Here is a 15,421-nt window from a genome sequence, read left to right as displayed (position 1 = left end):
TGCCGCTATGGCCGCGCTGTCTGTGATTAGCTCTCCCTGAGTGGGCTGGAGGGCCTGGACATGTCGGCGATGCCTTTGCTCCCGCAGTTTGCAGGCCAGCAGCTTCCCACAGCGGTCCCCCCTGTATAGTAGGCATGTTTCAGGCGTATTGCGGCGAATTCCGCGACCTCCTGGTCTAACGCCGCTAGCATCTTCCGTTCCGTGTACAGTTGGCGCCACGCCCTGGCTGCTCCGGTGCGCTGATGTAACTGCTCCAGCTCCCGGACACGCTGCGAGAGGTCCGCCCTCTTCTGCTCGCGCTCCCTGTTGTTGGCCGCTGCCAGGGAGATAAATTCGCCACGAAGGACGGCTTTGAGCGCGACCCATTGGGTGGCCTTGGAAGTGTCCTTGTTAGCATTGTGCCGGAGAAAGTGCTCGATGGTCGTCTTAATCTTTCCCACGAGGGAAGGGCTCTGCAGCAGGCCGTCTCGCAAGCGCCAGTGTCGTTGCGGGCGCGGTGCATCAGGCACCAAAAAAGTTGCTGATATCGGGGAGTGGTCAGAAAGCGAGGCCGGTAGTATTCCCACCCCCTGGGCGCGCGCAGCAAGGAGAGTCGAGCAAAGCAGGTAATCGAGCCGCGCGTAAGTCTTGTGGGCCGCAGAATAGTGTGTGTAAGTCGTGTCTTGAGGGTGAAAGTGTCTCCACAAGTCGAGCAGTCCCAAATCAGTGAGATGAGCGTGCCCCACCGCCGACAAGGCTGCCACCTGGCCCACCCTCTGGCTGGAACGGTCAGTGACATTATGAAAGACTAGGTTGAGGTCTCCCCCCAGGAGCAAGTGTTGGTGCGTGTTGGCCGTGGCCTCATCCAGTGCCGTGCGTAGGAACCTCTCCTGACCCTCGTTGGGCGCATACATTGAGCCAATTAAAAGTGTCTGCCCCGCCACCTGGAAGCGGTGGAGCAGTAGCCTCCCCTTGATCTCCGCCTCTTTTTGCAGCACCTTCCCCTTAAAGGACCTCGCTACCAATATGGCCACTCCAGCTACCTTCTTAGAGGCGGACGAGAACATCTGGTCGGGAAAGGCCCAGGACCTAAGCCTATGGTGATCCCTAGATAGCAGGTGCGTCTCCTGCAGGAGACAGATGTCAGCTTGTGAGCGTTCTAGGAAGGAGAGGATTGCCTTGCGCTTGTTCGGGCTGTTGAGTCCCCTAACATTTAGGGAAAGAACGGTCAAACGATACATCAACCTGGGTGTAGGGCGTGAGCTCGCTCATGGTCAGTGCGGGTCGGTGGCCCAACAGATAAACATTCAGTGCCATCCCGTGGCGCCAGCGGACAAGAAGGTCCCCACCCACCCCCCCGTCCCTCCCCCCCCGAACAACTCCCCCCCTAATTCAGAACCAGCAAATCCCGGGGGCCTCCCTCCCACCCCCACCCCCACCCCCCTGCCCTCCCCGTCTTCCTCCCTCTGGGGAACCCCAACTTGGAACCAAGTGAACTGAACCATAGTCCCGGTCCTGTTACTTCTCACAGGTCCGTAGAAGTGTGTCTATGGGAAACGTGACAGTGGCGGCCCTCTCCCGGCCCCCGAGCCCCCCTTTCCAAAGCGAGGTGTGAGCAGTGGCCCTCTCATGCTGCTCACGGGGCTACAGTGGTATCTCGCTCCACTTCCTGTACTGCTGCTGCCTGTTCCTGAGCAATCGTTTCAGGATCTGGTTTCAGGCGGGCCCCCCGCCTGCGTCTCCGTCTGACTTTCCGCCAGTCGCCTGACCTCGCTGCTCCAGCCCCTCCCGCGAGCCATGTTGCGTGTCATCTTCCGAGTCCCAGGGATCCGGCAAGTCAATGTTCAAAAGAGAGCAGGTGTCCTTGAGGGAGCGAAGCTGGTGCAGTTTCCCCTGCCATTTAAAGATGATCCGGAACGGGTGGCCCCAGGAGTATGGTATTTCCTTCTCACGTAAAAAGGTGGTCACGGGTTTGAACTCGCGCCGCTTCTGCAGCGTGATGGCAGACAGGTCGTGGTACAGCGCCACCGTCTCTCCCCGGAATTGCAAAGGTTGCTGCCGCCGGGCCTCCTGGAGGATCCGTTCCTTCAACGGGAAATCCGGGAGATAGGCCAGTATGTCGGGCGGGGGGGCCGGTGCACGTCTCGGTAGTCCCACTCTGTGTGCACGGTCTATGCGGACAGGAAAGTCCTCCGCTTCCCCCAACACCGCACGGAAGAGGGCCTGCAGGTATCCAGTGACACTGTTCCCCTCGGCACCCTGTGGCACATTCCGGACCCTAATGTTATTTCTTCGGGAGCGGTTTTCCAGGTCCTCCGCATGTGCCTGGAGGCCTAAGTGCTGCTCCTGAAGGCGGAGGACCTCTTGTTGCAAGTGCGTGAGCTCGTCACTGCGAGCGTGGCTGGACTCCTCTACCGCCGCTACCCTCTCCCCCAAGCCATCCAAGTCACGGCGTAGCTCCCGCTGTTCCCCCGCAATGTCCTGCTTGAGGGCCTGGAAGTCATCCCTCAGAGTGTTAAATAGTGTCTCCAGGAAGGTGCGCGTGATGGGAGCCTCCCGTTCCTCCTGCTGCTGCGAACTCGTGGCTGCTGGGGTAGGGGGGGGGTGTCTGCGCCTTCCCTCCCTTGCTTGTGGGTTTCGCAAGCATGTCTGTGATGGTGCGGTTGGCTCTGCGGTTCGAGTTGGCCATACCTCCTCCTGCCTCAGGTCCGTGACCCGGTCCGCCCCAGGGGGAAGCCCGCTCCCCGCCTCACTCATCCAGCGAGCGGGCACCGACAGAGCCCCCGCGGCCTCCGACCCTCCTCCACCGGTACCTCGGGGCCACTCCTCTCCACAGGGCCCACCAGCCCCCGCTTCCAGAGCCTCTGCTGCCTCAAGTATTCCTCGCCGGGGGCTCGACCACTCCACCCCCCCGAGGACCGCGGACTGTCTCTCCCTGCCGCTGTGGATGCCTGGCACCCCGGGCCTCTCTAGGAAGCCGTGTGCTTGGGGGTACTGTTCCTGCTTTCGCCGGCCCCACCCCACCTTCAATGCTCCGGCGGGGGGGCCAGCCTCTTCACACCAGTGCCCCGGGGCCCAAGTCCCTCCGTCAGTGCCGCACAGGGCCGGTCCTCTGTATCGCAGCTGCAGTCCGCCTCCTATCCGGGGCCGGTCAACCACGTGGCCAGGGAGTCCAACAGCCCAGATCCTGTGTCTGTCCCTCTAGGCCGCGGTCTCAGAGCTCCGCTTTCCAGACCCCACGCTAGGTCCCACCCGCACCCCCCGGGGCCCCCGCTGCCTGCCGAGTGCCCTCAATCTGTCGCTGCGGGGCCCCAGGGACGTGCAGGCCTAACTGTGATTGTTTCCGTCGGGTCGGACCTCCGTGCTGCGGGGGGGGCAGGGGCGCTCTCCGGCGAGTCTCCTGCCGCTCTTTGCTTCCGCCGAGTCCGTCCGCCGCCCACCGTGTTGGCTGTGTCGCCGCTGCTCCAGTCCGCCACTCCTCTCGGCCTCCACCAGGCCCAAAGCCGGGGCCTCGCTCCGGGCAGTACGCCGCTGTGGTGCCAGGCGGAGATCGATCCCGCCTCCGCTATCGCCCCTCCTCAGGGATGAGGCCCAAGGCTCCTGTGCAGGACTCCTGATGCACCCCCAGCTCCCGCCTGGGCTCTCAGTGTCTCTGCGGGTGACAGCCTGGGGAGTCCGCGTAGGCCCAAGCCGGGGCCTCAATTAATGGCGGTGCGGACGTGCACCGGCTCGCCACTTCCCGCTTCGCTGCAGGGGCGGGCGCTCCGCCCGCGCCAGTTCCCGGAGGCCTGTAGACTGCTGCGGGAGGGGGCGCCGGTCTCTGTGTGTCCCCCCACCAGTGGGGCTGATCCGTGGCGCTTCCTTGGTCTCTCCGCTTCGGGCTCGCCGCGGCTGAGGCCTCTCCTCACCCGGCGGTTGCAGGCCAGCCGCGCCGAATCTGCCCGCTACCGCCCGCTTTCAGGCGATCACCAAGCCGGTGGGGTCTGGTCACCTCACACGGGCCAAGATGTGCTGGTTTTCGGGGGCCACTGCTGTGGGAAGAGGGCTAACAGGGCATAGGGCCGGGGAGCCGAGGACAAGCACGTCCGTTCAGCCCGCCATCTTGGCCACGCCCCTCATAGAAATGAATTTAGAAGGAATACCAATCCAACGCAAAGCCTGAAACATGAAATCCCATCCGATCCTGTCAAAAGCCTTCTCCGCGTCCAGGGAGAAAGCTGCAAAGGGAAGAGGCAAGGAAGAAGATTTGCTAAGAATGTTAAGAAAAACTCGGGAATTATCAGAGGAGAGACGCCCTTTTAAGAAACCAGATTGTTCTGGGCCAATTATATCTGGAAGGAGAGGATCCATGCGAAGAGCTAATATCTTTGCTAGAATTTTGTAATCATCGTTAACAAACTATATTGGCCTATAGTTTTTGCACAAGGAGTGATCTTTATCTTCTTTTGGGATTAAGCAAATTAAAGCCTGCTGAAAAGAACCACTAGATGAACCGGCATCGGAAAAGGATTGGAATAAAAGTAAGAGTTTAGGAAGAAGGAGAGAAGCAAAGTGACTTTAGAATTCAATAGTAAACCCGTCAGGGCCTGGGGATTTACCATGTCGAAGTTTAGATACAGCGTGAGAGATTTCAGAAAGTGAAATGTCTTGTTCCAAAGCATGAAAGTCAACATGTGAAACTGAGGGAGGTGGAAGAGATTGAAAATAAGAAAGGTGATCATCAGACGTAGGAACTTGTTCTGGGGTATAAAGAGTATCATAAAATTTGGCAAATTCAGTGAGAATTTCTTTATCTTTATATGTAGATTCCCCGGAAGAAGTTTTGATAGATTGAATTTTTGTGCGTTCTTTACGAATCTTTAAGTAATTGGCCAAAAGCTTCCCCATTTTATTCTTACCCCCATAATATCTAGAGTTACATTTTAGTAGAGTATTAGAAGCAGCTTCTGTGGTGAATTTGTTAAAAGAGATTTTCGCGTCAATAAGAGCTTTAAGAGAGGAATCAGATTTAGAAGCAAAATAAGCAAGTTCAAGGGCTTTAATGTCAGCCAAAATTTTCTCCGACTTGGCCTCTCGAAGTTTCTTGCGACGGGATACAAAGTTGATAATAAAACCCCTAGAGGCTGCTTTAAATGTATCCCAAGCCATAACAAAAGGGGAGTCAGGGGTTTGGTTTAAAAGAAAAAATTCCTTGGCAAAGGCAGTAAATTCAGAACAGAAGGAGGGTTCCAAAAGTAAAGCATTGTTAAACCGCCATCTTTTAGAGTGGGGAGAGAATGGGAGTAAGTCAAGGTCTACAAACACTGGGGCATGATCGGAAAGTAAGATGGAACCAATTTCAGAACGTATAGCGTCTTGGGACAAGGATTTGCTTAGAAATATATGATCAATGCGGGATTGGGATTGGTGGGGAGGGGAGAAAAAACTATATTCTCTAAGGTCGGGATTGCATAATCTCCAAATATCCACTAAAGCATTGTTTTGAAATGAGTTCACAAACTGTGTGTGCATTCTAGAAGGAACAAAAGTGACTTTTGAGTGTCGGTCGAGAAAGGGATCAACAACCTGATTACAGTCTCCTCCGAGAAGTATATAATCTCCAGAAAGGGAAGACTACTTGGAAGAGATAGCGGGCCAGAAGGATCTATCGATCCCAGTGGGGGCATATACATTAAATAGAGTGAGTGGGATGTTATCAATAAGTAAGATAACAATAAGCCAACGACCATCAGCATCACACTCATGGGTAATCGAGGAAACATTTAACTTTTTATGTAACAAAAGAACAACACCATTTTTCCTAGACGTCGTAGGAGAACAAAGAACATTACCCACCCAAGAACGTTTAAGTTTCAAAGCCTCCGGTTCAGTAAGATGAGACTCTTGAAGTAGGGCAATATCAGTTTTTAGTCTCGCTAAATGTGATAGTACCCTTTGTCTTTTAATGGGATTGTTTAATCCCTTGACGTTCCATGTCGTTACACGGAACGAAACAATTTAGAAAAACAGTTGAGCGTAACATGCTCAGTAATGCATAAGAAATACAATGTAGAGAAAGGAAGAAGAATAAATAGGAAAAAAGAACAGAGAAAGGAGGAGGCGAGTAGATGAGAAGAGTTAAGGAACAGAAAAAGGTAAGGGAGAGAAAGGACAGATACAAGAATGAACAAAAATACAGTACATGTCCAAAAAGAACGACTGAATAACATACTTACGAAAACAGAAAACGCAAACAAGGGTGGGGGTGGTGACACCGAGGGAACACGACGAGAGCGACCAGAACGAACACCAGACCTCCATGACGAAAAATCGGATGGCAGCACTTGGATACAGTATGATATAATAGAGTGAGGTAGGGAGGGGAATCATCTGAAAAATAGAAAAAACATAATAAGAAAAATAGAAGGGCCAACGAAAAACATAAAATGTCATCAATTTGAACAATATGAAACATAGAGAGAAAGGACGATTATCATGGAGAACAAAGATGTGTCAAAACAGGAAGACATAAAGAGAAACATCAGAATCACAATATAATAAAGTGAAATAGTTGGAACATGCTATCAGCCAGGTCTGGATAAATCCATAGCTTCTGGGCCAAGCTGTCGAAGAAAATCTTGTAGGACCGCAGGATCTTCATACGTGGTCGTTCGATTTTTATATGTAACTTTAAAGAGGCAAGGATGCAGGAGGCCATATCTAGCATTAATGGCTCGAAGCTGTGGTCTCATGTCCAAGAATCTCTTCCTCCTGTCAGCAGTGGCTTTTGAGACCTCTTGAGAGAGATATAGACGATGACCTTCCCAAATGATTTGCTTCTTGAGCTTTGCAGCTGAAAGTACCTGAAGAAGGTCAGTGTATTGCAAAAATAACATAATGACACCTCTGGGCTTAGTAGCAATCTTAGGTCCAAGACGATGAGCTCTTTGGATGTTGATTGAAGATAAAGCCGGAGCATCTAAGATCTTAGCAAGAAAGGATTGGAAGAAGGTGGTGGGGTTAGACCCTTCTGAAAGTTCCGGAAGGCCGTAAAGGCGTAGATTATTTCTACGATTCCTGTTCTCCAAATCCTCTGTGTGACGCTTAAGTAACAATATCTCCGCTTCCATTGATGAAATGTGGGAGCATGAGGACCGTAAAGAGTCTGTGGATTGTTCCAAGGATGAAACCCTTGAGTCCAAAGATGTCCATTTCTCCTGCATAGCCTGCATGTTTTTAGTGGTAGCTTCCATGAAAGGCTTAAAAGCACGCAGCTCTTCCAAGATGAGATCCATAGAAGATGAAGATTAGGGGGAGGTGCTCCCTGGAGAAGGCAGATCCTTTTTCAGACGTTTAGAAGAGGTTAAGGAGGACGGCAGCTTGCCTCCAGCTTGAGCTTTAGGGACTGCTCCATGCGAAGCATCAGATTTTGAAGGTGCGCCGTCCGCCATGTCGTAGGAAGGAGAGTCTGAATCTGATCCAACAGGAATTTTAGGAGCAGTTGTGATCTTCAGAGTACGGAGCCTCCCCATGAAAACCCCAGCAAACAGAGAGTCTGTAAAGCCAAACGAGGTTAAAAAGGAATGACCTGTGAAGACAAAGCTGAAGTGCTGAAGATCCAATGCGAAGAGATTACATAGATGTCCGAAAAGAAAATGTGAAGAGGCAACCAGTCAGCAGTAAGCCTGTAGAAAGATATTAGTAACCTCTGACCTGCTTACATTGAAGAGAAGAATAATAGCAGGAGCCCACAAAGAAAGGCGCTCTGGGCGGCAAAAGCAACATTCTTGAAGAAAAAGTTCCAGCCAATGGAGAGGAGCACGTTGCAGCAGAAGAGGTATAGGAAAGCAGGCTTAATAATGTGGTAACCAGAATAATTGTAGTAAAGTAAGCCAGAAAAGTAATGAGTACAGAAGAGAAGGCTTCATTTTATGAGGGAGTCCAGTTAATGAGGAAAACAAAATGGCGCCTGAGGAAAGTTACAGGTAATTGTTGAAGAGAAATGCAGAGGAAAAATCGCCAAAACCCCATTTGGGCTCACCAAATTATTGCAGAAGCAAGCAGGAGCTGTAAAAGTCGAGCGAATTTCCTCCATGTGAAGAAGCAGGCTGAGGACATTCAATGAAGGCAGAAAACGCGAGCAGCGCTCAAAATGGCGGCCGCGAGCGTCGGAATCCGCATTTTTGAGCAGATTCGCGAAATGATGATGAAATCGGGAAACGATGAGGGTATTGAACTCTCCTCATGTTCCGGTTTGCAGTGCTGTAGTCATTCCCGGAAAAAACTCATCCAGGCTGCCGAAATGTAAATAAATGCGGAGGTCGGCGCCGGAGCTGACGCGCTACACCGCCATCTAGGTCTGCGTCCAAGCCACGCCCCTTGAACATGTGTTATAATGGGCACAATTAGGGACAAAAGCTGATCAGGTTATCTACTGAAAAGACATGTGCAAAATCTTGTCAAGCGACAGAGAGAGAAGCCTACCATTGTTCGATTACATCTCATGAACCCTTCTGTCGCTAGGCTGTGAGGCTTTCTGGAGCAACCCAGAAGCAATGACACCTTTACCCCCTTAACTACTTAAGGACAAGTTCCGGTGGTGCATAAAACCCGAATAGGGTGGCTCACAGATGACAGTTCCTAATGAGCAAACCAATGGCATCCTTTGAAACCTATATGGCAAGCCTCATTCCAGCTGTGAAATGTCACTGTACACAGACCTGTTACCTACACAGACCGCAGTCCGTGTAGGTAACAGCGGTGGGGCCAGGTGGGGTGGGATTTTGAGGGACGATACAGAGGGGAAATTAAATAATTAACTTTCCCTTGGCATCGTCCCTCTAAATCCCCCCTACACGCCACCCCACCACTGTTACATGCTCGCACCGCGGCTGACTGTTCATTAAATTCAGACCGGGCTTCATGCCAGTCAAAAAACCTTCACCAAAACGTGACAAAAAAATTGTAAAGCATCGACCACCTGCGATTGCAAACAAGGCGGGATGAATCTCTGCTTCACTTTGTGCCTCTGCACAAAGTCCTTACCAGTCAGAAATGAGTATCTCAGACCATTATTCATCAAGCACAACATAAGGCAGTTCAGCATAGCTTTGTCGCTTTGTCTCTGCACTTACTTTGGGATTCTTTACAGGCCAGTAGCTTCATATAGCTACGATGCATGGAGGTAATGAGGCGCACTGTCTAGAAGGTCTTCCTCCCTACCTGAGTCAGAGGTAGCCAGATGTGGTATTTGCGTTCCTTGTGTATGCACCATATTACACAATAACTTGAATTCCTTGTCCAGGCCTTTCAAGTGCCACTGATTGCTAGCCAGACCCAAATACTTGCACTGTCACTAGTAAGACTTATTTATCCATGTCCCTTGTGAAGAAAATTGATGCATTATCTTGGATGTGCTTAGCTTTAGCTTTACTAGTGCGATTTTGCACATACATTTCAGAAACTGGATCTTTCCAGTCTTTTAATTGAGTTGTTGCACATATATCAAGGAATCGCGCACTTCTCTCCCCCTGTGTTTTAAATGTGTAGGACCAGGTTCTTGTTGTATAGTGTTGTAGTACTCTTACAATTTTGTAAAGGACAAACTCTGTACTAGTTCCTTATTTTTAATAGCATGACGGTTAATGAAATATTATATAAGTATGCCGCTCGACACTCTAGGTGTCAGCCTTGGGTGAGCTAATGACCACCCATGAGTCTGAGCCCTGATGTGACCTACTCATCCTCACTCGTTGGAAGGAGACAAGAAGTATAAACTAAGTTGAGCTTAGTTTTAATCTTATAATCTCAATTGTGCACATACTGCACAGAAATGAGATGTTTTGTCAGGGATGTGACTTGTCTTTATTTGTGGTTTTGTATACATATTATGGAATCATGAAATGTACTTGCGAGTGGTGAAGGGCTGTACTACCCTTCCCCCTCGTTTTACACGTGCCCACCTAGGTCAAGTTTTGTAAGGCGCACTAGTGCCCTCACGTTCTCATAAAGAGCAACTTTGCACTAGATCCATATTTTTATGTCTAAATGTAATCTCCTATCGTATGGTTTATATAAGCAAAGCTGAGACAATAAAGTTCTGTTATGTTGTCGTGTGACACTAGAGTGTCACTGAAGGCTTGCCACCAGCTGAATTCAATGATGGGGCACGCTGAGCTCGGGAATTTGTAGATCATATTGTAGAGCTCTCTTGTTGGGCAGTGGAATTCAGTCATGTCAGTGGAATAATAATTTTTCTTTGATTTTCAGATGGTAACTTTCCATATTTTGCAGTGCTACCTTTGATTTAGCTTGTCAGAATCAATACAAATGTTCTAACAATGTTTTGTTGTTCACTTTAGTTCCGTGATTATCCAGTGAAGCTTGTACTGCCTACTAGAGGGCTTTGTAGTATTTGTTTACATCAAGCTATTGATTGCTAATGCCAGCCAATTGTCAAGAAGTTGCCCTGCAGTAATGGGTTTTCTGGGCATGGTACAAGACTAATGTTGTTTGGTGACAAATTGCTTAGTGGGCTCTCCAGGTGATTTTTATTTTTTGATATCTGGAGTTATTGTGCGATTATGATGATCATGTCTAGGGTGTGTCCTGCATAGTGAATTGATCAAATTACTCACTGGTGTGGGGTTAGAGTGTCTGCATTAACGAGGAGTGATATAGGATGGGTCAAGTTTGGTTTTTCATACCAGCCAGAGTTTCTGAAGCCATGGAGATTATGATTTGCGAGGGTGATGGTTGAAATGGAGTCTAGAAAGTCTGGGTTGCAAGGGAAGGTAGTATGTACATCAGTATTTGTATTTGTAGTGCGTGACATTCATCCCGAGGGGCATCGCAGCGCTAGGATAAGCGGAAACCTGTTAGGGGGGTTTTGTGACAAATGACAGAAAGCATAAGGACTAAAGCAGTAATCCATGGACATCAATCAGTCCTGAGAAAAACCACGTCTTCAGCTTCTTTCTAAATCTCACATGATCCTCAGTGAGACAAAACTCTAGCCGGAGTTTGTTCTCGGTCCCAGCTGAGAACTCAAAACAACAAAAGTGAGCATGGTGCACTTGTAGACACAAGGTGGTGAAACTTCCCCAAGATTTCTAGGTAGTGTGGTTTTAAGCTTGGACCTATTTCTCTTAGCCTTGTTAATGTGTTAACGTTGAGATCCTGGCAGGATTGTGTAAGTAGGTAAAAAAATGTAATACTGGTTCCTCTTAATGAACTTCACATCGATGATGATGCAGGAGAAAGAGGGGTGACTATTTCGGATTTGGGTGCAGGTGTTGGGGGTGATTTGTCGTTGTGCTAAGTTTGACTGGTACATGGACCAAAGTGGTCAGGGAGGTAGGGGAAAGATGGGTGAAGCGCAGGTCTTCCTAAGAAAGGCTTAGGAGAGATTTGATTGGATTTTGGTAAAGGGGATAGTGTAGTGCTCCAGTGGAGACAGCAGAGTGACTGGGGAGCCATTGACATGGAAAAGGGATGGATGGCTGGAAAGGGGTGGGAGACGGAATTAAGAAGTACTTGGGAAAGGAGTCATATAAGGGGTGAGTAGGGAAGCAAGTTAGAAGGTTTGGAGTAAAGGGATTTGTATACTGAAATGAAGACGTGGAGTTGATGAGTATAAGGATTAGGGAGAGACCTACAGGAAGTGACTGGTCAGGTTGAGGATCCATTTGGAGGTGGAAGGGAAAGATAGGCTGAGAGCTGACTCTCCAGAAGGAGTAGTGACTCAAAGATTGGTGGATAGGTGAACAGAGTAGGAGCCAATGATTTGAGTACGTGGGTCAGTTTTTGGAATAATTGTCAGCAAGAAGTAGATTTAGATGTTAGAGGCATAACAGGTGAGAGAGAGGAGGAGATGAGTCGTAATGGGAAGAGAGTTGGCGATTGAGGAGTAGGAGTAAGGATAGAGATGAAGGGAAAGTGAGAAGGAGCATAGGTGTTGAAAATTGATTAGTGTTCAAGGGTGTGGCTACAGTGCTGGGAGAAACCTAAGGAACTGTTGTGTATTTGCAGGGCTGAAGTAGAAGTGTGATGGGTAAGACCTGAGAGTCAGGAAAACAGGAGACAAAGAAGGATGAGGTAAATAAGTATGTTTGAATACTTGCAAATGATGAGAGAGAGTCACTGAAAGATCTTGCAGGACAGAGATGAGAAGGATTGGGCATCTGAGGTTGGTATTTAATTGGGATGTAAGTGTGCATGTGAGATCTCTGAGTCTTGGACCAGAACGCGTTGGTGCTCAACAGGCTCTTGTAGAATTAGCCAAATGTTAAGCTCTAACAGCAGAACTGGGCATGCAAATGCATGAGGATAGACTTGAGGTCTGAAAGGTTTGCCAGGAGGCGTATGCAAAAATAAGATTCAACATCCCCGGATGATGATAAGGGGCCCTGAATGCCTTTCATTTCTAGCCAGGAGTAGAAAAGGTGCATTTAGGGAGAACTAGTCCACTCTTTCCTTTAAAAGAGCCAGAGCCTGGTCTTGCTCTCCTAATTGGAGGCCTTTACTCAGTAAAACTGTACATATTAGCAAAAATGTGCTCACCTGAACCCTAGGTCCATCCAGGAACACTGAAGTTTCAATCAAAGAAATACCCACCTTCCCAGTCAGATAAGTATCATCTGAAGACTAGATGGTCACACAGGGGTGCCGAAGAAGGAACCAAAGGAAGACATAACTCTTTGGTTAAAACAATCTTATCTGAACTCTATGAGGTCCATCAAGGAGCTACAGTTATGTGACCCCCTGAAAGACAGAGTTTCCTTGTTAAACCGTATTACCTGAAGACATTATAAACGATCAAAAAGCAGCAACGATGATGCCAATGGAAGACACCACTTCCTGGTCAAGCAACAAAACATTTTTAAGACTATAAGGTGAACATAGGAGCATAGTAAGCACTTGCTAAGGAAAGTAGTAGCTTCCTAGTTAAAGCCCAAAGGCATTTTGTCACCTGAAACCAACCCAAATAGCACAGTATGTAGGTAAATTAAAGGAGCATGCGTAAAGTAAAAATAGATGTATGTGTAACATCCGGCAAGCTCCTCAAATGTTTTTAATGTCTCTCCATTTCAATATTCTTCCAATTAAAATCTTTCTGTTATAACCATTGCTGGTTGGGAAGACTTTTTGCAGGTCATTATGGTTTCACATTGTTTGCCTGTATTCTTGCACCAGTTTAAGATTTTTTTTCAAGTTGGTACCAATGCATTGTCAATGTTTATGTAATATTCCTTTGCAGGCCCTGCAGTATCTTACCAAGGCACATAAGTGTGATACACAAAGGAGTGGCTGGGAAACGGACATTGCTTCTTTTAAGGAAGTTATAAAAGGAGCATTGGAGCTTTCTCATGGTAACTAACAATTTAATATTTCATTTTGTTTATACAGGTATGGCGACATTTGTATGGGGCAGTGTCAAACAGGAAAACCGTTTGGTGCATAATTTTTTTATGCAGTTATTATTTTGTTCAGTGAAAATACTTCAATATATTAAACCACAGGAAATTACATTATAGATAGGTACAATGCTGTTTTTTGTGGAGGGTGTTATTAGCTTGTGAGCTCACCCAGTATCACATTCGCTAATAGGTTTGAGTTCTCATATACTCAATGTCACCAAAGGATTTTAGGGTACTGAAAATATCGATGGATTGGTCAACTGACCTTTTTAACATTATGCTTTGTTTAAAATGTTCTATTCCTTAATGTAGTTGGCCATTTTACTTTTTCTCAAATTAAAATGTAGAATTAAACATTCATATGTTGTTATAGCTGCATGTTTACTTGTATGCATTTTGATTACTTTCACACTCCTAACCAGCATCTGAAGTTGCAGTCAGTGAAGAAGAGCTGAATGATTCGCACTATAAAACAGTGATGTAGCAATGGCTAGATACTAAGGAGGAAGAATGGATAGACAGAATAGAATGCAGGGAATGTCTTGACTAGTGAAGAAGTTATATTTACCAGAGATTGGGGAAGACAATCATGTTCATGTTTTTAAATGAAGCTGAGAACCATGATGGCAGACCAATCACAACTTGTTCTGCAATTTTGGTATTCTATGTCCAAATATCTGTTTCCCCTTCTGGTGCATTGGATTTCGGACTGGTGAATAGGTTGGAGGTTGCTGGTAGGGCTTTAAAAGTTGGGTATTTAGAAATGTCTTATTGATATGCCCTGGCAATGGCATGCATCCCAAAAGCTGTTTTTCATTGTAGCAAGCCTAGCTGTCCCATGTGCAAATCCAGAGCAAAGATTACAAATCCTAATACTGTATTTCGGGAATAAGGCTAGGTGGAAAAATAATTAAGCAACCATTTTTAGCAGTTAATATTGTCACAATTCATGGTGAAATCTGATTTTTAATAAATATTAAGGAAAAGTAACTTTTTGAAATCACAATTTTCCTTGACTTAAGTTCCTGGAGGCTAATTTGCATTTGCTTTTAAACTTCTCCAGGCCACTTATTAGCATTTGAATAGCTGTGAAGAGGTTTCGAAATTAATCCCAAGAGCAAATGATAGGCTAGCTTGAATAGGTAGCGATGCCTACTCTGATCCTCCGGTATATGCAGGGTGAGGTAGATGAATATCCTGTTTGATATTACAGTGTCAAATCTTGCTTTGGTGTCAAAGGCTGCTTAACAGGTCTGCTGAGTTTACTTACGGCACTTGAAAGAAAGGGAAATAGGGCGCCAAAACAATTTGTATGGATCCGCTGCCTGGTTGCTGGAAAACCAATAAATATGACACCTCCAGGAACCCACTTCAGAACACTTCTAGCTCAAGAGGCCTTTCCCTCAACTGCCCTTCTGACCAGTGGTGGCTGGACCTCAACAGAACCCCGTTGTTAACCTTTGCCATGGCACCTTGTGATTCTCTAAGTGCCTTCCCTCAAGTCCTTAAAAGTGTATTTCTGTGGTGAATTGGGACTTGAAGACATTTCTCAGAAGGTAAAGTCTTTGACCATTGTGAACCTCATTGGTGTATCCAACCCGCTCTCCATCGTAGCCAGCCTCAAACTGCACGTAGGTCCGAGTTTACTGCAGCCATTGTCTATCACTGGTGCTTCGTGGTTTTGGCACTATTTCTATGTAAAACTTCAAATTTCATATTTCTGATTTTCCTCAATTAACTTTTTGTCTTTTTTTTCATTAAGTTGTACACCCTTTCTGAATCGGTTAAGGATTTTTATTGTTTGCACTTTAACTTTACCACTGTTTGGTACTCCTGAAATATTATATAGATTGCCTCTAAATTAAGCTTGTCTGCTCTGTGCCATTGCTACCAGGGGGTTCAGCTTAGGTTTATTTAGTGAGTTCAGTGGTTCACTCTGTCAAGGCTTGTGATTATTTATTGAGGTGGGTAGTCACCTTCCCACTTAATAATCCAATTTCTTACACGTTGAATATTAACTGCGGGGCTTACTTTACTGCAGAGTT

General features: G+C 47.4%; 1 protein-coding gene across 1 annotated transcript in view; it reads left to right on the top strand.

The window, feature by feature from the left end:
• TTC27 (tetratricopeptide repeat domain 27) overlaps positions 1-15,421 on the top strand; it is a 1,875,723-nt gene that overhangs the window by 1,672,247 nt on the left and 188,055 nt on the right. The window contains exon 18 of the mRNA XM_086926895.1: positions 13,217-13,328. Within this exon, the coding sequence (XP_086783021.1) occupies positions 13,217-13,328 (112 nt within the window). The remainder of the gene's footprint in view (positions 1-13,216; positions 13,329-15,421) is intronic.

The sequence above is a fragment of the Lissotriton vulgaris genome, chromosome 6 (assembly GCF_964263255.1).
Source record: "Lissotriton vulgaris chromosome 6, aLisVul1.2, whole genome shotgun sequence".
NCBI classification, from domain to species: domain Eukaryota; kingdom Metazoa; phylum Chordata; class Amphibia; order Caudata; family Salamandridae; genus Lissotriton; species Lissotriton vulgaris.
This window is presented reverse-complemented; position numbering and strand designations above follow the sequence as displayed.